This window comes from Sapajus apella, unplaced genomic scaffold (genome assembly GCF_009761245.1).
Source record: "Sapajus apella isolate SASKATOON/1434 unplaced genomic scaffold, GSC_monkey_1.0 scaffold167, whole genome shotgun sequence".
In the NCBI taxonomy this organism is placed as follows: Eukaryota; Metazoa; Chordata; class Mammalia; order Primates; family Cebidae; genus Sapajus; species Sapajus apella.
This window is the reverse complement of record NW_022437107.1, coordinates 718,101-745,980: the sequence shown is the minus strand read 5'-3', so window position 1 is coordinate 745,980 and position 27,880 is coordinate 718,101. Positions and strand designations below refer to the sequence as shown.

The 27,880-nt window shown below is 41.0% G+C and overlaps 1 protein-coding gene and 1 pseudogene across 3 annotated transcripts; one reads left to right on the top strand and one right to left on the bottom strand.

Annotated features, from left to right (window-relative positions):
* Positions 1 to 167: 167 nt before the first annotated feature.
* ZNF485 (zinc finger protein 485) lies at positions 168 to 13,036 on the bottom strand. 2 transcript variants are annotated; one of them, XM_032267256.1, is made up of 5 exons: positions 12,903 to 13,036; positions 12,362 to 12,439; positions 10,393 to 10,519; positions 9,791 to 9,886; positions 168 to 2,552 (listed from the first exon to the last, which is right to left on the bottom strand). In XM_032267256.1, the coding sequence occupies exons 2-5, from the start codon at positions 12,383 to 12,385 to the stop codon at positions 1,474 to 1,476; spliced, it is 1,326 nt and encodes a 441-aa protein (XP_032123147.1). In that variant the 5' UTR covers positions 12,386 to 12,439; positions 12,903 to 13,036; the 3' UTR covers positions 168 to 1,473. The 2 variants fall into 2 exon arrangements, with proteins under 2 accessions (XP_032123147.1, XP_032123148.1); XM_032267257.1 differs by lacking the exons at positions 12,362 to 12,439; positions 12,903 to 13,036 and having other exon boundaries at positions 10,331 to 10,421.
* Positions 13,012 to 15,247, top strand: LOC116542379 (annotated as a pseudogene). Its single transcript, XR_004265198.1, has one exon. The product of XR_004265198.1 is annotated as an adenylyl cyclase-associated protein 1-like (transcript).
* Positions 15,248 to 27,880: the final 12,633 nt, after the last annotated feature.

Here is a 27,880-nt window from a genome sequence, read left to right as displayed (position 1 = left end):
GTATCTTAATTTAAACATTGCCCTTATGATAGACATTGCAATGACCACCTCTTCATTACCACAATTCTGTAAAGACCACCTTTACTTTTTAATTAGATTTTAAGTAGAAATGTTAGATCAAAGCGTCGAAGTTGGTAGGCATAAATAATCATTTATATTTCTTATTCTGACCACTGTACATTCATATCCAAGACCATTTCTCCACTGGAATTTTTATATTTATGTATTTTTAAGGACTTTCTAGATATTCTAAGTGTTATCTGTTAAATATGATGATGGTAATATTTTGTCCAAGTCTAGCCCTTTGTATTTTAATACTGTGAAGCCTTTAGTTGTAGAAACTGAAAGCTTTTAGTTTCTATGTGGCATGTCTTATTTTTATGACTTCTGAGTAGGAAGATAACTATACTAAGTTATGGAAGATACATGAATTATGCTTGATTAAATATTTCATTTCAAAGAACACAGTCAAAGTCAAAATTTCACTTCATCATACCAATAAAGGTTGAGTATTCCTCGTCTGAAATGCATGGGACCAGAAGTATTTAGGATTTCAGACTTTTTGGACTTTGCAGTATTTGCACACACATAATAAGGAATCATAGGAATGCATTTTAACTGCAACCCATCACATAAGGTTTGGTGTGGAATTCTGCCCCTGTTGGTGCTCAGGACAGTTTTGGATTTTGGAGCACTTCCGATTTCAGATTTTCTGATTATGGATGCTCAACCTATACCACATCCTCCTCAAAGATAACTGCTGTTAGCTCAGTGTGGTGGCACATGCCTATAGCCCCAGCTACTCCAGAGACTGGAGTGGGAGAGTTGTTCAAGCCCAAGAGTTCAAGGCTACAGTGAGCAAGGATCACATGGCACTCTAGCCTGGTGACAGAGTGAGAGCTAGTCTCTTAAAAAAAAAAAAAAAAAAGATATTTGCTGTTAAGTTCGGTCTTTATTTTTCCAGGTCTTTTTGATTGTATGTAATATAGATTTCCTACAACTTGCTTCTTTAATTTAACAAGGTATCATGGGGATATTTCTACTGTTGTATTTTTTTTACTTATTTTTAGAGATGGAGTCTTGCTGTATTGCCCAGGTTGGAGTGCAGTGGCTATTCACAGGCACAATCATGGTGCATTACAGACTCAAACTCCTGGGCTCAAGCAATCCTCCTGCCTCAGCCTCCCAAGTATCTGGGACTACAAGCATGTGCCACCATGCCTGGCTTTGTATAATATTTACAGCTCCACCTCAATCTTTTCAGTCACCACACACAGTATATATAACTATTTCCATACTGACACACATTTAGGTTCTTCAAATGTTTTACTAGTATGAACCCCACAATGAATATCCTCACAAGTGAGATGTTCTCTCAGAAGTACACAGAATATTTCTGTTAAATGCATAATTTATTTAATATCTCCTCCATGGTGGTCAGAGGGAATAAACTATGCTGCACAATTTACCACACTAACTACATTCAATGGCTCTTTCTTTGTTATGAATTTTCTTATGTTGTTTAAGGGCTGAACTTTGGGGAAAAGCTTTCCCACATTCATTACATTTATAAGGTTTTTCCCCAGTATGGAGTCTCTGATGTTCAACAAGGCCTGAGCTGTGCCGAAAGGCTTTCCCACATTTCTTACAGTGATAGGGTTTTTCTCCAGTATGAATTCTCTGATGTCCAGTAAGTGTTGAGCTCTTTGTAAAGGCCTTCCCACAGTCATGACACTGATAGGGTTTATTTCCACTATGAGTTTTCTGATGACCAGCAAAGGATGAGCTATATCTGAAAGATTTTCCACATTTACTGCAGTGATAGGGTTTCTCTCCAGTATGCATTCTTTGGTGACTAATAAGAGTTGAGCTCTTCCTAAAGGCTTTTCCACATTCATTACACTGATATGGCTTCTCACCAGTGTGGATTTTCTGATGTTCCAACACAGTTGAGTTATCCCTGAAAGCTCTCCCACATTCATTACATTTAAAAGGCTTCTCTCCACTATGTATTCTTTCGTGACGAGTAAGGGCTGCATTCTGAGCAAAGGCTTTCCCACAGTCATTACATTTGTAGGGTTTCTGGCCAGTGTGAATTCTCTGATGACTTAAAAGGATTGAGTTTTTTCTGAAAGCTTTTCCACATTCAATGCATTTGTGGGGTTTCTCCCTAGAATGAATCCTCTGATGGTGGATAAAGGTTGAGTGCTTCTTCAGGAACTTCCCACATTCAACACATCTATAAGGCTGCTTGCCTGCATGAACCTTACTGTGATTTAAAAGGGATGAACTGTTCATAAAGGCGATCCCACATTCTTTACACTTATGTGGTTTCACGCTGGTGTGATTTCTCTGGTGGCTAATGAAGGATGAATTGTATTTAAAAACCTTCCCACATTCCTCACATTTATAGTTCTTCTCTGTAGAGCTTCTGCCCTCCCAGTCCAGGCCTTTTTCCATCATGACACTTTTTATTCGCTCTCCCAGAACAGATCCTTCAGAAGTGCTTTGCTTTAGGGCTGACATCTTTGTTTCGAACCAGTAATCCGGGACTGAAAGAAAATTTTAAAAGTTCAAATGTTCTTTATGTTGAAATGCTGAAAGTAAGAGGTGTGCAAGGACTTGAACAATGTCCTATTCTACATAACTAAAGGTTATTAATGTGTCCCACTGGTGATTCTTGCTAACTGAGAAAAGATGGCCAAACTAAGGGCAGGATAAGTAAATATGATTTTAAAGAAAATAATCTATACTATAAACACTGCATTTAAAGAATGCAGTGGGCACCTAAGAAGTTCCCAAGTTAGGAAAACAACACAGAAAACAGCCAAAAAAGAAAAAAGACAAAGTGAGAATAAACACAAAATTGAGGAGAAAGACCAGAGTCACAAAGCAAGCTGTAATTACTACTAGGGTAGATTTCTGCAGGTGGTATATTTGAGAACATTATGATGTCCCCAAGAACTTGAGAAAAACATTTCTATGTGACGATTTAACAATGAACCAAAATTTAATTGCTCAGAGGAAAAAAATAGAAAAAATATTCAAGGAACCGAAATAGTCTCAGTCGAAAAAGATTTTACTATAACCTAAACTTTTAACATACCTATAAAACAACATACCTAGGCCAGGCATGGTGGCTCACGCCTGTAATCCCAGCACTTTGGGAGGCCAAGGCAGGTGGATTACTTGAGGTCAGGAGTTCAAGACCAGCCTGCTCAACAATGGTGAAACCCTGCCTCTATTAAAAATTCAAAAATTAGCCAGGCATGGTGGCACATGCCTGTAATCCCAGCTATTTGGGAGGCTGAAGCAGGAGAATCTCTTGAATCCAGGAGGTAGAACTTGCAGTGAGCCAAGATTGTGCCACTGCACTCTAGCCTGGGCAACAGAGTAAGACTCCATCTCAAAAAAGAAAAAAAAAGAAGAAGAACATATCAATCAATGGGTTAACTATGTGAATCTTCTCTGGCCTTTTACAAAAGTACAGACACCAGACCCAAAATAGACAAAACAAAATGATTCAGATAAAAAGATTCTAAAAACTAATAGAGCCAAACTTGTAGTAAAATTAACAATCACCAACAAATTCTTTTATCTAAATGCACTTTTCTTTTAAACGTAAGTTGTATCTATCTATACCTAAAGACATATACACATACGTATATATTTATACTTAGTAGACTGGGGAGAAATTCCATACAACAAATATTAGAAATAAGACTTATTTTTTTCAAGGAAATGCAAGTTGTTGTTGTTTTCTGAGATGGAGTTTCACTCTTGTCGCCCAGGCTGGAGTGCAATGGCGCAATCTCAGCTCACCACAACCTCTGCCTCTGGGGTTCAAGTGATTCTCCTGCCTCAGCCTCCTGAGTAGCTGGGATTACAGGCATGTGCTACTATGTCCAGCTAATTTTGCATTTTTAGTAGAGATGGGGTTTCTCCATGTTGGTCAGGCTGGTCTCGAATTTTCAACCTCAGGTGATTCGCCCCCCTCAGCCTCCCAAGTGCTGGGATTACAAGTGTGAGCCACCACGTCTGGACAGGAAATGCAAGTTGAAGGTGAAAAAAGTCAGAAACAGCCCAGATTATTCCAATGGCCTTTGATAGGATATGTGTTTAATGTATAATGATCAACTAGAGAAAATGTCAAGGTACTGATTGTAAAGCTGGAAACGTGAAGACACATATGGACGCCTGTTCTATGACGAGGGTGGCCTTACAAAGCAGTAAGGAAGGGGAGGCTCTGCATTAGCATATTTTAGGAGGAAAAAATAAATATAAACCCTACCTCATACAATGCACAAAAATCCATTCTAAGAGGATGGTAAATGTAAACATAAAAAATAATAAAGCTTCTAGAATTTAACACGGAAGAATATCTTCATGATCTTAGAAAAGAAAAAATATTAGGATCACAAAAATAATAAATGTTAATAAATAATTGTTAATATATAATTTAAAATAAACATTTTTAATAAAGCAGGACACAAAAAGCACTGACAATAAAGAGATTGATCAATTGGAAGAACTGGGCTGGGCATGGTGGCTCACACCTGTAATCCCGGCACTTTGGGAGGCTGAGGCAGGAGGATGGCTCAAGGCCAGGAGTTCCAGACCCGCCTGGGCAACATAGCAAGTCTCCATCTCTACAGAAAAAAAATTTTTTTAATTAGCTGAGCATGGTAGCATGTATCCATAGTCTCAGCTACTCAGAAAGCTGAGACAGGATTGCTTGAGCCCATAAAAAGGAAGAACAGCTATTCATCAAGACCATTAACAGTCAGTGACAACACAAACCATAAAGAGAGGGATGGTACAATACATGTAATCAGTAACAAGCTCTTCAAATAGTTACCCAATCAGAGATGCTCTAAAGGACCAATAAACATTCCGAAAGGTCTTTTTTTGTTGTTTTTTTTTTAATACGGAGTCTCACTCTGTTGCCCAGGCTGGAGTGCAGTGGTGCAATCTCAGCTCACTGCAACCTCCGCTTCCCAGGTTCAAGCAACTCTCCTGCCTCAGCCCCACAAGCAGCTGGGACTACAGGCACGCATCACCACACCCAGCTAATTTTTTGTATTTTTAGTAGAGACAGGGTTTCACCATGTTGGCCAGGCTGGTCTCAAACTCCTGATCTCAGGTGATCTGCCCGCCTCAGCCTCCCAAAGTGCTGGGATTACAGGCGTGAGCCTATAATTACAGGCGTTCAGCCCTAAAATGTCTTTAACCTCATTAGATATCAGGGACATGGATATGAAAACCACAATGAGGCACACTGCACATCCAACAGAATGACCAACTTCACAGGACTGACCACAGGAAGTGTTAGCCAGGACATGGAACAAGGAGTGTTCTCACACACTGATGACAAAACTATAACTGGGTACAAAACTCTGGAAGATTATTTGGCATTATATACTAAAGCTGAATACATGCCCAACAGAAATGTAGCCACATACGAACCAAAAAATAATGTATAAGAATGTTCACAGCACTTGTAATAGCCAAAAGCTGGAAAATGCCATATAAGCATCTGAATGTAAGAGAGAAACTGCTGTAGAATCACACAATGAAATACTCTAGAGCAGTGATTTTCCAAGCATGAGCTCCAGCCCCAAAGCACCACAGCACCAGCATCAGCATGTCTGAGAACCTGCTGAATAAAGAACTCTGCAGGGGGCCTCGCAACTATACTGCAGCATGCATTCTGAAGCATGCTAGAGTTTTCAGAAGCATTGATCCACAGCAAAGAAATAAATAAAAATGAATGAATTTGAGAAAATGCTATGCATATGTCAGACAAAAAATTATATGCACTATATGATTCCATTCATATAAAGTTAAAAACAGGAAAAAATAAACTATAGTGTTATTTCAAGGGGAGAAGAATGGGTAATAGTTGGGAGGAATCATGATGTGATTTACTCAGGAATTGTCAAAGTTCTATTTCTTAACCTAACTTTTGTTTACATGGGTATTAACTTTAAAAATACTAATTTAGGCTGTATGCATATTTTATCAGCTTTTCTAAATATGCATTAAATTTTCTAAAGGCTTTAAGAAAGAAAAGGGAAATCTAGCTTACAAATCCTTTACTACTTCAATCAGAGAAATCAAAATACAAATTGCAAAATATCCAAAAAATGATAATGAATACATATTATAACCTACTGAATACAACTAATACATTACACAGACAAAGTTTAAGGCTTTAAATATTTATATTACATAAATAAGAAAGAAGAAACATCAATGAATGAATAACTAAAATGTTTAGGCAAAAGTAAATAAACCCAAGGAAAGCAAAAGAGAAAAGGAACTTAAGATTCAAAAGACAGAAAACAATAACACTAATAAATACATCCAAATGATCTTCTTCAAAAAAATAAAACAGAGCTAATAAAGGGGAAAGATGAAAATACAGGAAATAGGAAAAAGACAAAGAAATCAGGAAAAGTAATCAAAGATGTGGAGGATATTATAAAAAGAATCATAAAAAGCTACTTTGCTCAACACAAATAACTTGTAACCTTCAATTACTGGATACTTTTTAGGAAATTGTAAATTACTAAAACTGCTTCATAGAGAGAGAAAATCTACCTGGACAAGTCACTACTGACAACACTGTCAGAAAAGTACCCCAATTCCTCCCCTTTGTTCTCCATCACAATAAATAAGTAAAAACAGGTCAAAGGACCCAAACCTTTAAGGGAACAGCTATCATGTGAGTTAAACTAGGCTAAAGGATAAAAATACAAAAGACCAAAAGTATTTTATGAAAGTATTACAAAATTAAATCAAAGCCCAATTAAAATGGGCAGATGAAAAAGAAAATGTAAATACATTTAAGTGTCAGTGCAAAAATTTAAACAAAAGATTAGCAAACAGAATCATCCACTGTCATATTGAGAGAATGATGTAATGTGTCATGGCCAAGATAATTGTGAATAAAATCTACCACAGAAACAGATCAAAACAGAAAAGACAAATATTTCCATATATCTTGAAAAGGCATTTAATAAAATTCAGCAACCATGCTTGATTTAAAAACTAAAATTTCTTAACAAAAGATGTGAATGAAATACTTCCTTTACATAACAATGTATGTGTATCCCAACTCTACAGCCAGCTCAACTGAGAGGCCCAGACACAATGCAAAGATGCAAAGACAAGCATGTCCATCATTATCTTTGTTAATAAGAAGTTGATATAAAACAAACTTTTTTTAAAAATCTGTGATATGACATCCAACTAATTTCTTGAATGTATAAAGAACCCTTCACATTGACAATAAAAAGATCAACAATCTAATAGTAAAATGGGCAAAGGACAGGAACAGGCAGTTCTCAGAAAAAGAAATACAAGGGTTGCTGAAAATGGTGAAACATGCTAAATTACAATCCTGATAAGAGAAAGCCAAATTAAAATTACAGTAAAATACTTTCACCTCTCAGATTGGCAAGGATCAAAACATATGACACTATTGACTAGCTATGATAAGAGTGGCACTCATACATTGTCATTAGACGTGTAAACATGTATTATCTCTATGAATAGTGGAAATATCCACCAAATTTGAAAATATACTTAACCTTTAACAATTCTTATAGGAATTTATTCTATAGATTTACTTGTACACTAGAGAATTGATGTGTATTAAGATAATCACTGCAACACTGTTCAGTCATTATGTCCACTAAAGACAACTGATTACATAAACTATAGAAACGTCCATAAAGTGGAACACTATGCAGGCAATTAAAAAGAAAGATAGGCTGGTGTGGTGGCTCACACCTGGAATCCCAGTATTTTGGAAAGCTGAGGCAGGAGGATAGCTTGAGGCTACATGTTTCAGACTAGCCTGGGCAAAATAGCGAGATCTCATCTCTACAAAAAAAAATTTAAGAATAAATAAAATTAAAAATTAAAAAATTGGCCTGGTGTGGTGGCATGTTCCTCTGGTCCCAGCTACTCAGGAGGCTGAGGCAGGAGGATCACGTGAGTCCAGGAGGTCAAGGCTGTAGTGAGCCATGATCACACCACTATGCTTCAGCCAAGAAAACAGAGTAAGATTCTGTCTCCAAAAGAAAGAAAGAGAGAGAGAGAGAAATTCTAAACAATATAGTCATGTGAAATAATTTCTAAGATATAAATGCCAAAGTAAGAGGCAAAAGAGTATGCTACCATGTGCTTAAAGAATGCATGGATACTCTCACAAAGTATATATCACATCTGCAAATCTCCACAAGAAACTGACACAGGGATGACTCCAGGGAGGAGAACTGAGTGATGAGAAAGGTATGTGAAGGAGACTGCATACCACTTGAACCATTTGAATATGGTACCATAAGCATGTCTAACAACTAACAGAAAGGGAAATACAAACACAGAAAAAACAAAAAAAAACATAAAATACTGAATGGCTGTGAAGTCTTTGTAGAAAGATTTACTAGTCCTCTAAGTAGATGAAAGAAATACTAGGGGAAACATTGCTTGTTTTCATTACATCTAAGTTTTAAACATTCTATTTCAAGTCACAACCAAAATTAAAACAGAACAAAGAATAGAAGACTGAGTGATTTTTGTTACTATATAAAGAATCTACACAAGAATTTAGGGGGGAAATGTTAAACATAGTAAGAATAAGAGGAATTACTTCAAAAGCATCCTATCCACAACAGGCAAAAACCTAGGTTAATCAAGACTATGTATTACTGGTATTTTACATGAAATACAGTTATAAACATTCTCCTGAAGACGATAGAGGCAAAATGACAATTAGAGTTTTAGAAGAACAAATACTAGCAGGATAAATATTTTAGGTGAGAGAAACATTCAGGCTTAGATATTTAGAAATAAACTATGGCACAGAGAAAGTGACATACAGAAACATATACAAAGTATACACAGAAAAAAAATGAGAGCCAAGAGCAAAGGATAGTAGAAAAGAGAAATAAAAGAAGATCCATAAGAAAAGGGAAGAAAATGCTTCCCCACCAATGTGTTTGCCAAAAATAATTACCTGAGAGCTAGAAAACCATGCTGATGTTTGGAATCTGCCACTGCCACTAGGAAGTGGTATAGAGTCAGTTAGCTACCTTACATGAGAGAGTGGGTAAGGAATGGAAAATGAACAGGGGCCAGGCATGATGGCTCAAATCTGTAATCCCAGCACTTTGAGAGGCCAAGGTGGAAGGATCGCTTAAGGCCAAGAGTTCAAGACGAGCCATGACTAATATAGCAAGCTCCATCTCTACATAAAATAAAAATTTTAAAATTAGCCAAGCATGGTGGTGCCTGCCTGCAGTCCCAGCTACTCCTACTCAAGAGCCTGAAGTGGGAGGATGGCTTGAGTCCAGAGTTTGAGGTTGCAATTAGCTATGACTGCACTCCAGCCTGGAGTGCAGGCTGACAAGGCAAGACTCTGTCTCAAAAAACATAAAAGAAAGAAAATGGACCAGAAGTAGAAAGAAACAAAAGACAGCCTGATCAATGTGTGGAAAGACAGAGAGAAAAATCACATAAACAGCCTGAGGATTTCAGGGGTCTGGGAAATGGCATGGAAGGGCCTGATGCCCTCAGGAAGGGAGCAGTGCTCCCAAATGTGGAAAGACTGAGGAGAAAAGTGGCCAGCCACTTGACAGGAGGATGACCTCAAAAGAGAAAACAGGGTCAGGGCCCCAGCCCTTCTGCACCGACAGGACACTCAAAGATGAGCTTTCCAAGCAGGAGCCCTTGCACTGCTCCATTTGCTCAGCTGCTGCTGGGATGGTTCCCACTTACTCACCTGCACACGTGCCTGATGGAGCCTCTCGCATCTCCATCCACGGCTCTGCCCCTTGCTCCAACTGGGCGATTAGTTTTGGTTTGGAAGAGAGAAGCCCTGTTCATAAAGAAAAAGGATCTTAGAGGAAGAAAAAAAAATAATGAAAAGGAATGTGACGGTGGTTACAAGCACAAGCAGTCACCCCAGACCTCAGTGTCAATGAGCATCTGCAAGAAGCATGGACAGGTCAGGGAGGCCTAGAGGGTGGCACCCAGGATGTCCAACTCATGGAGTAAAGCAAACAGAGGGGGCAAAGTCAATTAGAAAACCAAGTCCTCCTGGAGGACAAGAAGCTCCTATTTCAGGAGGCAGATGAATCATGACACAGAAGCATTCCAGAACTGTGCTAGTTGGCACGACAAAGCTGCCCATCGTAACTCTGTATGGCTCTGATCTTTCTTGAGGGATGGAAGGAGCATGAACTCCAGCCTCTAAGCCCACTCTTAAGAATAACAAAACAAACACAGCATTTAAGACTTTTCAATACCCCAAACCATTTACCAAGTGAAAACACAAAGTTGCCCAGCAGGTCAATCCTGAGTCAAGGAAAAAGCCATCCTCACCCACAGACACCAGATTCCCATAGTTCTCCAGCATCACATCCCTGTACAGGGCCCGCTGAGCAGCATCCAGGTGTCTCCACTCAATTCGGGTAAAGGCCACGGCCACATCCCCAAATGTCAGCAGTCCCTGCAAAACCAAACCCAATTCTGCTCATCCAGGAACCCTTGAGGGATGCATGCCAGGAAAATGAAGCAAGGTGGTCAAGGCCAGCTTCTGACAGTTCTAACGGTCCTCATGGGAACCAACAAGTAAAAGCTGAGGGCTGAGGGAAGGTGCAACCATGCCTGTCCTGCTCCTTCCTCAGGGCCTGGCCTCTGCTCACCCCACCCTTCATATCACCTCATCAAAAAGGTCTTCTCGGCCGGGCGCAGTGGCTGAAGCCTGTAATCCCAGCACTTTGGGAGGCCAAGGCGGGTGGATCATGAGGTCAAGAGATAGAGACCATCCTGGTCAACATGGTGAAACCCCGTCTCTACTAAAAATAAAAAACATTAGCTGGGCATGGTGGCGCGTGCCTGTAATCCCAGCTACTCAGGAGGTTGAGGCAGGAGAATTGCCCGAACCCAGGAGGCGGAGGTTGCGGTGAGCCGAGATCGCACCATTGCACTCCGGCCTGAGTAACAAGAGCGAAACTCCATCTCAAAAAAAAAAAAAAAAAAAAAAGGTCTTCTCTTCTCTTTCTCCACCCCATCCTCTGCCACTCTGTCTCGAAACCCACTTCATTTATCTTCACAAGATTTCTCACCACCTGACAGGATAGGCTTGTATTGACTGTCAGCAGCCTCTAATGTGAGCTCCACGGGGGACAGTGTGGGTCACTGCTGCATCCCAGTCAAAAAGACTGTCTGACACACAGAAGTGTTCAGGCATTGTTCAATCAACAAATAAATAGAAACTCTGAAAAGACATGGAAAGTGATCAGCTTTTTCTGGGAATTTACAGGGAGTATGATCTGACTCTGGGGCAGAATCTTTTTGAAAAGAAAAAAAATTGCTTTTCATAACTGTAACAGCTTACTATGTATGAGGCACAGTGCTAAATCCTGAGATACATATCATCTCTCTAAATTTCTGCCATAACTATATGAAGTAAAATCTATTTTGTAGCTAAAGACACAAAGGTTCAGAGAGTTGGAAGAATTTGCTCAAGGTCCCAGGGCTGGTTGAAGGTACAGTATAAAAGGAAGCTATAAAAAGTGGTAATGAAACTAGAACAAATTAGAATGGCCATGAAATATTAAAAGGAAAAAATGGGTAAGCCTTTCAAAAAATGCAAAAGGTATTTCAAATGAAATTACTTGACTTGTTAAAGCAGTAGAAATGTGGGTGATCTTCAGTTTTTAAAATTTTTCTTTACTTGTATAATATTCAAATGTTTATCACTTCCTTTCAAAATACCAGCTATTTAATCAGCTTCTTGAAATCTTTCAAAACCTTGTTTTCTCGAGGATAAAGGCAAACTCCAGTCTGGGATTCTAGACAATGAATGTTTCCAACATTCTCAGGCCAGTTTGTTCATGTTTCCGCCATACGACCTCATTCAGGCAGCACTTTCCCCTAGTATCCTCAGCGATTATGCAAATCTCATTTATTCTTCAGGAAGAACGAAGGTACCCACTACTCCACTCCTCCCACCCCACCCCACACTAAAGGTCAAGAGAGTGCTGCCATCACCCTTATCTTTACGGCCTATGTCTTTATACGCTAAGGTGTATGTTTTTCATTGTCTGCCAGTTTGCAAAGTACTGTTCTGTTTCTAGTGCTTTAGAAAACATGGGCAGCAATAATCTTCTTGGTGAATGACTACGTAATGGGTAGAGAGGACAGAAATGAAGGATAGTGGGATCCATCCAGGATCACTTCAGATAGCTTGATCCACACAAAGGGCAGGGCATCGTCCGGGCAAGAGGCATAAACCCCACCTCGCTGAAACGGGTGGTTTCTCAAGAAATGGAAAAATCAAACTTGCCTGGATCTGAGCTCCTGGGGTCATCTGTGTCCTGAACTGTTCTCCCAGGCAAGAGCAGAGAATCCTGCGTAAGTCAATCTGGGAAAGAAGAGAGGAAATAAGAAGTCTCTCCGTGCCCTATCCTAGCTAGAACCTGCCCTCTGGACCAGGCCCCCACCTGCCCGCTCCCTCCACAGCTGGACAGACAGGTTCAGGTGGGTACGCTCGGGAAGAAAGGAAAGGGAACGACTGCTGGGATCCGGCATGGACTGCAGCCAACCCCACGCCATGCACCTTTGGCAGCACGGGGGGACCGCCTTGTCAGTGGCCCAATCTGCCGGCCCGGGTGCAAGCCTCGCACGCTCTGTGATGCACAGGCTTCGGGCGGTCGCTCTACTTAGCGCAGTCACTGCGGGTGGGCCCTGCCCACCGCTATCGTCCCCTCCCACCCCGGCGCGCCCCTCGACCCGCCCCCGGGAAAGGCGGGGAGCACCCGCCAGGAACCCGAGGCTTCAGGGACCCGAGGCTTCAGGGACTCAGCTAGGGGTGGCCGCTCACAAACCGAATCGAGCCGGCAAGGCTGCGGAGCTGCACGCCCAGAGAGACAGCGACCACGCCACGCGGTCCAGACAGTAGCAACCTGCCAGGGGCTGATGCAGCGCTCGCCCCACGCGGAGGCGGGCAGGAACAGAAGCGGAAGTGGTTGCGGCCGCGGAGGCCTCTGGGAAACGTAGTCTGGGCCGCTCAAGGATCTTAGGGACTCCATCCTCAGAGCAGGTTGGCATCACTTGCGAATCTTTGAAAAGTGAACATGCGGGAAGTGGAGAGCCACTGATCGCAGTCCGGAGGTGGTGACTGACATTCAAAATCTGGTAAAAAGATTGGAGAGGGCAGTGGGCCACCTGGAAGCAGTATCCCATACCTCTGATATGCACCGTGGGTATGGAGACAGTCCTTCAGAAGCAGGAGCAGCTCCATCTGGGCAGGCATTTGACTCGCTCCTTGCCAGTCCTATGGCAGAGTACTTGAAGATCAGTAAAGAGATTGGGGGAGACGTGCAGAAACATGCGGAGATGTTCCACAGGGTTTTGAAGTTGGAGCGAGCTCTCTTGGCTACAGCTTCTCAGTGTCAACAGCCGGCAGGTAATAAGCTTTCCAATTTGTTGGCACCCATCTCAGAGCAGATCAAAGAAGTGATAACCTTTCAGGAGAAGAACCGAGGAGCAAGTTTTAAATCACCTGTCAGCTGTCAGCAAAAGTATCCAGGCCCTGGGCTGGGTGGCTATGGCTCCCAAGTCTGGTCTTTATGTGAAAGAAATGATGCTGCCATGTTTTATACAAACAGAGTCATCAGAGTACAAAGATGTGGATAAGAACCACGTAAACTGGGTCAAAACTTATTTAAGTATACAGGCTTACATTAAGGAGTTCCATACCACCAGACTGGCCTGAAGCAAAATGGGGCCTGTAGCAAAAGAACTGAGGGGACTACCATCTGGACCCTCGGCTGGATCAGGCCACTGGCCTCCCCCAGTCTACCAGTTCAGGCTCAGATGAGTCTGTTTCCCTCTCAGCACTGTTTGTGCAGATTAATTCGGGGGAGAGCATCACACATGCCCTGAAATATGTATCTGATGACATGAAGACTCACAAGAACCCTGCTCTGAAGGCTCAGAGTGGTCCGGTACACAGTGGCCCCAAACCATTCTCTGTACCTAAACCCCAAATCAGCCATAAAGGAGCCAGCTGTACTTGAACTGGAGGGCAAGAAGTGAAGAGTGGAAAATCAGGAAAATGTTTCCAACCTGGTGATTGATGACACAGAGCTGAAACATATGGCTTACATACACGTGTGTCAACACAACATTGCAAATCAAGAGCAAAATTAACTCCATTACAGAAGATAACTATAAGAAATTTGGTCCGGTATTCAATGACATGGTGGGCATTGTGGAGCTAATCAACAGTAGGGATGTCAAAGTTCAGGTAATAGGTAAAGTGCCAAACATTTCCATCAACAAAACAGATGGCTGCCATGCTTACCTGAGCAAGAATTCCCTGGATTGTGACATAGTCAGTGTCAAATCTTCTAAGATGAACATTCTCATTCCTACAGAAGGTGGTGACTTTAATAAATTCCCAGTTCCTGAGCAGTTCAAGACTATGGAATAGATAGAAGTTGGTCACCACAGTGACAGAAATTGCTGAATAAGTGAAGTAGGTTGTCTGCCCTCTCTTCACATCATGGGATAAATCTGTATCAAGATGGTTTTCCAGATTTCCTCTACATTTCTGCTCTTAAAACTGCTTGTCTACTCTGAGAAGCACAGCTATTTGCCTTCACTGAAATATACCTCAGGTTAAGATTTAGGGTGGGATAGCAGGTCAGTTGATCTTCTGCAAGAAGGTGTAGCTTTTCCAGATCAGCTCAACCATGACCAGGACTGCCGATCAGGACTGATGATGCATTTTAGCTTTGAGCTCTGGGGGTTTAGTCTACCAACAAACAGTCCATTGGGAAGAAAACAGTCCCAGGAATTAACAGATCAGAATGTTCACACTGGTTAATCTTTTTCTAACAATGAGCATGAAGGTAGCAGAAGCTGGTGTGTTTCCAGATGGTTCTTCTAACCAAACTAATTGTTCACTGTTGACAAATGAGGCAAGGGTTACACAGGACCAAAGGCTGAGGCTTGGCCATCTAGTATTCCACGCAAAATTGTTTTCTATAACCATTTTTTTTAATTCTCTATTCTATCCTGGGTCTGCCTCAACCATGAGATAGGGGAGTCTCTGGTACTAGCTGCTGTGGCAGTGCCCTTCATCCAGGGCAGTTAAAGGAGTCTTGGACCCTTTCTTTCTCTGCGATCCCTGCCCAGTACCTTCCTACAGAGATGACTTTAAAAGAAAAAAAAAAGGAAAAGCAACACACCATTCCAAGGAGTCTGGCATTTCTGAATCCTCCTAGGTGCCTGTCAGATGCCTGTCAGGTCCCTGCTAGGTGCCTGTCACCTTCTTCACTGCCTTCTTTACCCTGTCATACTCATCAGCTATGGCTTCTGTCCAAGCACCAGAACAGGGGACTAAAACCTCCACTGCAGGCTGATTTTAGGTCTTGATTTATGTAATACCTAAATCTTACATAAATTTGCACAGCACTGCTAATGTAAATTTCAGTTTTTTCCCTCTAGGACAAACACCAAAATATGAAATGTTTTGGAGAGAAGAGAGATTGGCCTGTGATTTCTACCCTTTCCCTAAGGTCTGTGGAAATAAACCTTTACATACTTAAAGTTATACAGAAAATAAATACCAAAAAGAAAAAAAAAGTGAAGGTGCCACGGTCCCAGCTTCAGAGATTCTGAATTAATTGCCCTGAGTCTGGTCCTGGCATCAGGATTTTTAAAAGCCCCCAAGTGATCTACTATGCTGCTTAGATTGACACTTGCCACCAGAAAATGATAAGGAAAATACGAGAGACATATTTTATGTGAGAAAATATGAGAGACATACTTTGGATAGCTGTTGATTTCCAAATAATCCTGTTTTTATTTCATACAAACAAAAAGCATGTTAGAAAACAAATGTATTGTTTTCTAGGAAAAATAAACATTTCTATTAATTCCAGGAATTAGAAAACTAAGGGAAGAAAATGTATCTCTCTCATTCAATTAGGGCCTTTAAAAAAAATTTCTCAGGATGGTGCATTCATTTACCAATTTACCAATGATTGACCAAAGCCCCACGGTGTGCCACTCACTTCTGGATGCTGAGGATAGAACAGCTGACAAGCATCCCTCTAATGTGGAGTCAGGCTCCTTCACATCCTCCTTTCAACTATGCCTGATGAGCTGATTTTCAGCCAAGAATCCTACAAAGCCACTTTACCAAGAATCACCCCACCTTTAATAGCCAATTAAGCTCCTCTTCCTCCACCCCAGATACCTAGTCAAGTGCTTCTTGGTAATTTTTCATCAACTCCCTCACCCTGCCTGTTGGTATAAATCCCCATTTGTCCCTGTTGTACTCAGAGTACAGTTCAATCTCTTTCTCCTATGGCAGTAGTCTTGAATAAAGTCTTCCTTGCCATTTTCAACAAGTGTCAGATTAACTTTTCTTTAATACAATGAACAAAATAAATAATGTCCATTTCCTCAAAGACATTACATTCCAGTGGAGTACAGGAAGACAGATTAAACCAAAGCAAAAAGATAAAGTAGTGGGAGAGGATTGTTAATACACAGTTCTAAGGAATGGCCTCTTTGATAAATTATCTAAGCAAAGGACTGAAGGAAGTGAGGCACAGGAGTATTTGTGGGAGAAGTCTGTTTTAGTCAGATAAAACAACAAATGCAAAGCTCCCACCTGGAATGTGGTTTGGTTTATTTGAGAATCAGCAAAAAAGTCCATGTGGTTAAGACCCTAATAACAAGAAAAGGCCAGATCATGTTGGTCCATTTAGTCCACTGAATGGATTGGTTCTTATTATGAATTAGATGAGAAGTCATCAGAATGTGGAGAAATTGGAACCCTTATTCATTGTTAGTGGGATAGCAAAATAGTGCAGCTACTTTGGAAAACCATTTGACAATTCCTCAAAATGTTAACCATAGAGTTACCACAACACACAGTGATTCCAGTCCTAGATATGTACCAAAGAGAAATGAAATATACAGCCACACAAAAACTTGTACATAAAAACTTGTTCATATCAGCATTATTCATAAGAGCAAAAACACTGATACAACACAAATGTCCATAACTAGCAAATGAATAAACAAAGTGTGACATAACCAAACAATGGAATAACATTTGTCAACAAAAGGAATGAAATACTGATACATGCCACAACATGGATGAACTTGGAAAACATGTTAAGTGAAAGAAGACAGTCACAAAATGTCACACATTGTATGACATGTCTTATATAAAGTATCCAGAAAATGCAATCCATAGACACAGTAAATATATGAATGGGTGCCAGTGGCCAGAGGGAGAGAAGGAGTGGAGGTGGTGGGGTATGGGAGAAATGGGAGAGTGACTGCTGATGTGCCTGTAGTTTCTTTTAGGGGTGATGAAATGTTCCCAAATTGAATAGTGGTTGTATTCATTTCCTAGGGCTACTGCAACAAACTACAACAAACTTCAACAACAGAAATTACTTTTCTTACAGTTCTGGAGGTAAGAAGTCCACAATCAATGTGTCAGAAGGGCTGGTCCCTTCTGAGACTCTGGGTAGAATTCCTCCTTGAATCTTCTCAGCTCCTTGTGTTCACCAGCATCCTTAGCATTCCTAGCTTGCAGCTGTATCACTCCAGTCTCTGCCGGTCCTCACATGGCATTTTTCTGTGCATCTCAGTCTTCGTATGACATTTCCTCTTATTAGAAGAATACCAGTTATATTGGAGTAGAGCCCACTGTAATGATCTTGTATTAGCTTGATTACATCTGCAAAGACCCTATTTCCAAATAAGGTCACATTCTGGGTACTGGGGGCTAGGACTTCTAAATATACATTTATTGCGGGGAGGGACGCAATTCAACCCCTAAGACTTAGTGTTATATATGTTTTGCTCTTTGTTTCCCCTTAATACTCTGTAATTTATTTTTATAAAATTCAAATAGTGTAAGTGATAAGATGTAAGTTTATCTCAGATGACTGGATAATCATCCTAGCACCATTCATTGAAAAGTCCATTCTTCACTCCAATAAAATGCCATCTTTATCCTCTGCCACACTACACTGTCTTCTCAAGTCAAAAGAGATTATTATCATTAAAAACCACTCTCTGACCTCCTGAAGAGACACAGTTGATGCTGACCGAGCACTCCGTCTCCCTTCCACTGTTCTTACATCACCTGCAAGATCCCTTCCTAGCCTCTAGGGGGAAGGACTTGAGAGAGAAGGTAATGGGAGAGGAGAACACACTGGTGAAGTCAATCAGTGGCCTCAAGTCTGAAACGACAGGCCATGTGACCCAAAACATGGTGGATAAACCCATTAGGAATCCAGAAGACCTGACTCTAAGCTGGGTCTGTGAATGTGGTTATGACGTTAATGATTACTCTTACTAGTATTTTACCAGGTTCCAAAGGGATCACCCAACTTTTTCCAGCAAGGGCACCTGAGGACCAGTCTTTCCTTACTTTGGGGGCCAGATCCAAAGCCTGCACTTATTTATATACAGCTAACATTTGCTGGGTCCAGAGGACATGCAGAGCCCTTTACATACATCACTGCACTGAGCCTTCACCACCAAAGAAGGTACAATAATCATTCTCATTTTGCAGATGAGGAAGTTGGCTCAGGGAACGTATCTTGTCTTTGGTCCCTCACCTAGTAAATAGCAGAGCTGGGTACCAACAGTCATTGTTACATCCCAAAGCAAAACTGCCCCCATTGGCTTTCCATCATTCCTCAACCGTCTGAACTCCTTGCCTAACCCATGGGGCCCTCCAGCCCTTCCTGCCTGCTTTGCCATCCTCACCTCTCCCTATACCCACCCTGCTCACGTGGCACCCCACCTAGGGAGCTGGACCCATCTGGGAGCTGCCCTGGGCTCTTCCTTCTGCTTGCCTAACTCAGGCCCCCACTCTTGTTCTGACCAACTCCTCTCCATCCTTCCTATCTGAACTAAAATATCAATTTCACTTCTGTGGCTTAAGACTAAGAGACACCCTCTCTTAGTACACTCCACTGTAGGTGCTCCTGTGTGGGGCCTGGACAGCATATCAGTTGCCAGCAGACAGATGTAGGCAGAGCCTGCAGGAGTTACACCAATCATTTGAAAAGAACACTATTTGCTCATAATAGAGATTAAGGACTCAAAATGGGGAGTTCACTGTTTCAGTCACTACCAGCTAAAACTTACAGAGACAGGCTCTGTGCTAAATGCTTAAATTCCTTACTTCTTTAGCCACTTGGCAATGTGAAGGGGATGGTGTTATCTGTCCCCATTTTTCAGATGAACTCAAGGCCAAGTGGAGATGTGGTGCTCCAGTCAGTGGGCGGCACCAAGGCTGGCAACAGGCTGGGCCAGGATGAAATTTGGACCTTTCCCAGAAGGTAGCGGGAAGCTTTGGAAAGTTTCACACAGGATGAGATAGGAGCAGACCTTTTTCTTAAAAGATCACCCTGGGGGGCCTTGGGTAGTGAGAACTTTAAGGGAAGGGACTCACAGCCAGAAAGGTAAGGAGCATATTGTGAACACATCCAGTAACCCAGTGAATGCCCTTCCACAGCTTCATCCTAAGGAGGTAATTAGCCAAGTGTCCAAAGGTGCATGTATGGGAACACTGATTGACAAGGACTACAGGTGTGCACCATCATGCCCAGATAATTTTTTTATTTTTTGAGACAGAGTCTCACCCCATCACTCAGGCTGGAGTGCAGTGACCAAGCCAAGGATTCACCATCAGACTGTACCTGTAATACCTGTACAAACTGGATAAATTCCTCTCTTCCTGAGGTCTCAAAATATCTTGAGGTTCTGTGCCTGTCAGAAACTGATATTCTTTTCTTACCACAAGGTCAGGAAGCTTGTAAGGGAACTGTGTAGACAAGGCACCAGGCCAGTCATACCCCAAGTCTACTGGCTTTATAAGGCAACTTCAGTTCTTCAAAGCAGTCTGGTCACATCAGAAAATATGTCATTCCAGTCAAAATGGCGGTTTTAAAAAAAAGTGTCTACAATTGTGTACTGTTAAAAAGAAAAATAGATTCTCACTGAGCTTATGCAAATAACTATATTGCCATAATGTAAGAATACACACAAATAGTTTCTGAATTCTGGAGAGATCAGGTAAAGAGAAAGGTAAATGTCTCAACTTGCTCACAGCTATATATTTTAGGCTGGGCGTGGTGGCTCATTCCTATAATCCCAGCAGTTTGGGAGGCCAAGGAGGGCGAATCACTTGAGGTCAGGAGTTCGAGAACAGTCTGGCCAACACAGTGAAACTCCTCTACTAAAAATATAAAAATTATCTGGGTGTGGTGACAGGCACCTGGAATGCCAGCTACTCAGGAGGCTGAGGCAGGAGAATCACCTGAACCCAGAAGGTGGAGGTTGCAGTGAGCCAAGATTGCACCATTGTACTCCACCCTGGTCAACAAGAGTGAAACTCCATTTCCAAAAAAAAAAAGTATATTTTACCCAATTTCTGTGAGTTATAAATAGCTCAAAAGAAAAAAGTTTTCTTGACTCCATAAAACAATACATAAAAAGAATCAGCAATGTTTCAAACAAAAAGACGTAAAAATCATTTCACTCATCCATCAGTTCAGTCCCATGTAATTAATTCTTGTTCTTCTTAATGTTGAGTTAGTGATACGGTTTGAATCTATGTCCCCACCCAAATCACACATCAAGCCGTAATCCCAATGTTGGAGGTCGGGCCTGGTGGGAGGTTATTGGGTTGTGGGGACAGATTTCCCTTTTGGTGCTGTTCTCATGAAATGAGTTCTCACAAGATCTGGTTGTTTAAAGTGTGTCACAGCTCCTCTCTCTTTCTTACTCCTGCTCTGGCCATGTAAGATGGGCTTGCTTCCCCTCTGCCACGATTGGAAGTTTTCCTGAGGGCTCCCCAGCCGTGCTTCCGATACAGTCTGCAAAACCATGAGCCAAATAAACCTCTTTTCTTTACAAATTACACTTTCTTTTAGGTATTATTTATAGCAGTGCAAGAATGGGCTAACACAATTAGTGATCTTCATGAACACACCAGTTTTTTTATTAGTGTTCTGTACATTTTGTTGTTATTGTTGTTTTGTTTTTATTTCTGTTTCTTTTGAGACGGAGTCTCACTCTGTTGCCAGGCTGCAATGCAATGACATGATCTTGGCTCACTGCAATCTCTGCTTCCGGGTTCAAGCAATTCCCCTGCCTCTGCCTCCCAAGTAGCTGGGACTACAGGTGTGTGCCACCATGCTCGGCTAATTTTTTGGATTTTACTAGAGATGGGGTTTCACCATTTTGGCCAGGATGTTCTTGATCTCCTGACCTCATGATCTGCCTACCTCGGCCTCCCTAAGTGCTGGGATTACAGGCATAAGCCATTGCACCCAACCCCTGTAAGTTTTTTTTTTTTTGGAGTTTCGCTCTTGTTACCCAGGCTGGAGTGCAATGGCGCGATCTCGGCTCACCGCAACCTCCGCCTCCTGGGTTCAGGCAATTCTCCTGCCTCAGCCTCCTGAGTAGCTGGGACTACAGGCACGCGCCACCATGCCCAGCTAATTTTTTGTAGTTTTAGTAGAGACGGGGTTTCACCATGTTGACCAGGATGGTCTTGATCTCTTGACCTCGTGATCCACCCACCTCGGCCTCCCAAAGTGCTGGGATTACAGGCTTGAGCCACCGCGCCCGGCCCCCTGTAAGTTTTTATGTAGTCTAATAGTATGATCTCCAATGCTATCAGAAGCCTACATTCAAGAGTACAAGTCCTGGTCATTTCCATGAATATCCTTGACATAACACTTTAGGATTTGCCTAGAGCTAAAAGCGCTATGAAGAAAGCCATCAGATTAAAGCAATTTACTACATGTACCAAGATATCAACATTTTTTAGAAATCTCATACAATTTTGAAACACATATTAGTAACACATTTATGGCATTGGGCTCTTTGCAGGCTTTCACAGGCCAAGCCTCTGTGCAGCATGATGCTGTGTGGAAGCAGCATCATCCCTTGCATGGCCCCTCCAGCCAGCCAGGCACCTGAGATGAGAACTGCACCCAGCCCAGCACCACAGCTCATCCCACCCTTTGCAGTTGGCTTTCCTGGTGCTGCACCTCAGTAGCTACCTCTGATGGCCACCTCTGCAGCTGGCATGGCTGCAGGCTCTCCTGTTGGGCACACACTGGGGGCTTTAGTGGAAGAAATAATGCTGAGCCTCCAAGGCCTGGCATCGCTTACCACGAGCCTCAGGGAACCCAGCCAGCACAGCAGCAGCAGCCTTGCTTCTGAGATCGAACAGTTTTTGGAGCGTGCCCAGAACTAGGGTGACATAAACCTCTGTGAGGTTTCAATGAGGTGCTGAAACAGTACAGATGTGCAAATGGAATCGCCTAATCAAGAAGTCTAAACTGAAGAAATGAAAATGGCTCACATGACCAAGTTAATTTAGCATAAAAACATAACTGACAGTAAAGGTATAAAATATAAAACCATCAGTTAAACTTCTCCTCTGTCATTCACATCTTTTCTGCTTCAGAATTGCAATGGAAGACAGTATTCTCAGTGTGTAGAATTTCACCGAGATGAATTTTGGGCTGGACCTGTGGTCTCCTTAAACCAGCTGTTGTAATTTTACTGTTTGAGAATTAATTAGAATAAAGTGCCTTTCTCACCCTGCTCACAAAACAAAATTGACTTAGGCATGCTGGCTCACATCTACAATCCTAGCACTTCAGGAGTTCAAGGCTGAGGATCTCTTCAGCCCATAAGTTTGAGATCAGCCTGGGAAACATGGTAAACCCCATCTCTACAACAAATACAAAAAATTAGCTGGGTGTGGTGGCATAAGCCTGTGGTCCCAGTTACTTAGGAGGCTAATGTGGGAGGATCGCTTGAGTACAGTAGTCCAAGGCTGCAGTGAGCCATGACTGTGCCACTGCACTACAGCCAGGGTGACAGAGTGAGACTCTCTCTCAAAAAAAAAAAAGCACACATTAATGCAAATACAAATCATAGGAAGTTAAACACCATTTCTTTCTTCTGTAGACAGGGTCACTCTCTGTCATCAACCCTGGAGTGGCAGTCACTACTCACTGCAGCCTCCACCTCCAGAGCTCAAACCATCCTTCCACCTCAGCCTCCCTAGTAGCTGGCACAACAGGCATTAGCCACCATATCCAGCTAAGTTTTTAGTTTTTTGTAAAGACATGGGTCTCACTATGTTGCCCAGGCACTAAACATCATTTCTTATTTGACGCTACTTCCTATATGATTCTAACATTCCAGGCCAGGCACAGTGGCTCACACCTACAGTCCCAACACTTTGGGAGTCCAGGGAAGGAGGATCACTTGAGTTCAGAAGTTGGAGACCAGCCTGGGCAACAACACAGTGAGACCTCATCTCTACAAAAAATAAACAAAATTAGCCTGGTGTGCTGATGCATGCCTGTAATCTCAGCTGCTAGAGAGACCAAGGTGGGAGGATGGCTTGAGCCCAGGCAGTTGAGGCTGCAGTGAGCCAAGATCATGCCACTGCACTCCAACCAGGGCAAGAGAGGGAGATCCTGTCTCAAAAGAAAAAAGCCCCGAAAGAATTCACTACCACTAGACCCATCCGACAAGAAATGCTCAAGTGACGTTTTCAGTCTGAAAAAAAAAAAATCACTAATGTGAAAAAATAATGGAAGTACAAAACCCGCTAGTAAAATTAAACACATAGACAAACCTAGAATGCTCTAATACTGTAATTGTGGCATACAATCCACTCACAATTTTAGTATGGAGCCCAATTGGTATGACAGATATGATAGATTTATTACGAACAATAATAGTTATAGCAACCTGTCAAGAGGTAAGTAATATAAATACATGTAAATTCAGAAAACTAAAAGTCAAAATGGGGGGACAGAGTTAAAGTGTAGAACTGGTCTCTTTTCCTTTTTTTTAAATCTTCTTTGTGATCAAAGTTTATTTGTCATCTGTTTAAAATAACTTGTTATATCTATAAGATATCTTTTTGCAAGCCTCACAGAAATCACAATGCAAAAAAAAAAAAATTCACTAAAAGTAAAAAAGCAATGAATTAAAACATGCTACCAGAGAAGATCACCTAGCCACAAAAGAAGACAATAAGAAAGAAAGACAGGAGTTACAAAATAACCAGAAAACAAACAACAAAATGGCAGTAGCAAGTCTTTCTTATCAATAATAAAATGGAGTGTAAATGGACTCAATTCTCCAGTTAAAAGGCATAGAGTGACCGACTAGATAAAGAAATAAGACCCAACTATATGCTACCTACAAGAAACCCACCTCACCTCTGAAGTCACACACAGACTGAAAGTGAAGGGATGGAAAAAGATGCTTAATAAAGCTGGAAACCAAAAGAGAGCAGGAATTGCTGTGTTTATATCAGATCAAATAGAATATAAAATAAGACTGTAGAAAGAGACAAAAGGGGTCACTCTATAACAATAAAGGGATCAATTCAGCAGGAGGATATAATAATCATAAATATCTATGTATGCAACACTGGAGCTCCCAAGTTTAAAAAGCAAACATTAACAGGTCAGTAAAGTTCCAGGATATAAAATCAACATACAAAAATCAGTAGCATTTATATACATCAACAGTAAAGAATCTGAAAAAGAAATAAAAAAGCAGTCCCAATTTACAACAGCTACAAAGAATATAAAATACATAGGAGCCAATTTAATCAAAGAAGTACAAAACCTATATAAGGAAAATTATAAAACACTGATGAAAAAATTGAAAAGGACACCAAAATATGAAAAGATATTGCATGTTCATGGATTGGAAGAACTAGTAATGTTAAAAAGATAATACTACTCAAAGCAGTTTATACATTCTATGCGATCCCTATCAAATTACCAATAAGATTCTTCACAGAAATAGGAAAAAAATCCTAAAATTCATATGGAACCACAAAAGGCCCCAAATAGCCAATGCAATCCTGAGCAAAAAGAACAAAGCAGAAGACTGCATACTACCTGATTTCAAAATATAATACAAAGCTATAGTAACCAACTCAGCATGGTACTGGCATAAAAACAAACAGTCGAATGGAACAGAATAGAGAACCCAGATACAAATCCGTGTATTTACAGCCAACTCATTCTTGACAAAGGAGCCAAGAACATACGTTGGAGAAAGGGACAGTCTTTTCAATAAATTATGATGGGGAACTGGGTAACAATATGCAGAAGAATGAAACTAGACCCCTATCTCTCATCATAAAAAATCAAATAAAAACGGATTAAACACTTAAATTTAAATCCTGAGACTATGAATCTACTAGAAGAAAACATTGAGGAAACACTCCAGGACACTGGTCTGGGCAAAGATTTTTTGTGTGTAAGACCTCAAAAGCATATGCAACAAAGGCAAAAATAGACAAATGGAATTATATCAAACTAAAAAGCTTCTGCACAGTAAAGGAAACAACCAACAAAGTGAGCAGACAAGCCACAGAGTAGGGGAAAATACTGCAACCTATCCATCTGACAAGGGAATAATAATGAGAATATACAAGAAGCCCCAACAACTCAACAGTAAAAACACAAAGCATCCAGTTTAAAAATGGGCAAAAGAGATCTGAATAGACATTTCTCAAAAGAAGACGTAAAATTGCTAACAAGTATAAAAAGAATGTTAAACATCACTAATCATAAGAAAATACACATCAAAAGCACAATGAGCTATCATCTCACCACAGTTAAAATGACTTTTATTTAAAAGACAGGGAATAATAGATGCTGGAGAGGATGTGGAGAAAGGGGAATCCTTGTACACTGTTGATGGGAATGTAAATTAGTACAGCCACTATGGAGAACAGTATGGAGGCTCCTCAGAAAACTAAAAATAGAACTACCATATTATCCAGCAATTCCACTACAGGGTATATATCCAAAAGAAAGGGAATCAATATATTGAAGAGATATCTGCACTCCCATGTAAACATATTCACAATATTCATCAACAGCCAAAATATGGAATCAACTTAAGTGGCCATCAACGGATGAATGGATAAAGAAGTGTAGTATATGTACATAATGGAATATTATTCAGTCATTTAAAAGAATGAAATCCTGTCATTTGCAACAATATAGATGGAACTAGGGGTCATGATGTTAAGTAACTAAGCCAAGCACAAAAAGACAAATATTGCATATTTTCACTCATACGTGGGAACTTAAAAAAAAAAAAAAGTGGATTTCACGAAGATAGAGAGTAGACTGGTGGTAACCAGAGCTCAGGAAGAGTAGAGGTGACAGTCTGAATAGAGGTTGGTTAAGGGGTATGTATTAGTCTCATTTCACACTGCTATAAAAAATGCCTGAGACTGAGTAATTTATAAATAAAAGAGTTTTAATTGACTCACAGTTCCACATGGCTGGGTAGGCCTCAGAAACTTAGAATCATGTTGAAAGAAGCACCAGGCACCTTCTTCACAAGGTGGCAGGAGAGAGAAAAACAAAGGAGGAACTTCTAAACACTTACAAAATCATCAGATCTTGTGAGAACTCACGCAGTATCACAAGAACAGCATGGGGGAAACTGTCCCCATGATCCAAACACTTCCCTCCCTCCACTCATAGGAATTCCAGGTCCCTCCCTCAACATGTGGGGATTACAATTCAAGATTAGATTTATGTGGGGACACAGAGCCAAACCATATCAAGATATAAAACACAGTTAGATAAAAAAAAATGAGACCTGGAGTTCAATAGACCAGCAGTTTAGCTATAGTTAACATTAACCTACTGTAAATTTCAAAATAGCCAGAAGGGAATAATTTGAATATTCCCAGCATAAAGAAAGGCAAATATTTAGTGATAGACATCCCAATGTCCTGCTTTGATCTTCATACATATTAATCAAATTATCACATGCACCCCCAAAATATACACATCTATTATATATCATTTTTAAATTAAGTTAAAAATTATACTTTTTGCATGTAAAAGAAGATAATATGGGAGAAAAGAAATTATAAACATCACTTAGGGACAATTTTTTTATGAGTTTTGCTGTAAAGCAAAGCAGAGAAATGAGGTAGTGGCTGGAGAGAAATAGGGTGCAGGGTAAGAAGTTTTATTTATTTTATGGACAATATTATAGCGTATTTATCAGTATGCTAATAATTCAGTGCAAAATGAAAATCTTGAAATACAGAAGAGAGAAAATTCCCTCATTCATGAGAAAGGTGTTAACATTCAGGGTGCAAGAGAATTTTCTCAGGAACTAGGAACTAGGGCCAGTCACTCAGAATGAAAAGTAGAACATACAGGTTCTAATGCAGAGAGGAGGGCAGATGTGCTTGTGAGGGTACAGAATTTCTCTTTTCTCAGCACCAGAAAGCAAAGTCATATGCACTAAGTGCAATGGAGGAGTTGTTGGTGGCTTGAAAAGAGAGTAGAAGGCCAGGCGTGGTGACTCAGCCTGTAATCCCAGCATTTTGGGAGGCTGAGGCAGGAGGATCGCTTGATCCCAGGAGGTGGAGACCAGCCTGGACAACATGATGAAATTTCATCTCTTAAAAAAATCAAAAATTAGCCGGGCTTAGTAGCACAAGCCTATAGTCCCGGGTACTCAGAGGCTGAGGTGGGAGGGTTGCTTGTGCCCAGGAGGCGGAGTTGCAGTGAGCCAAGAACACACGACTAAACTCCAGCCTGGCTCAAAAGATAAATAAATAATGAAAAGAGAGTAGAAGCTGTGAAATATTCACTTAGGGGAATGGATGGACTAAGAAATGTAGGATACCCAGGCAGCATGAAGGGCCCACTCAAAGTTAATAGTTATAAACTGAAAATGAGACCAATCGTGCCAGCCATGTGGCTTTCTCAAA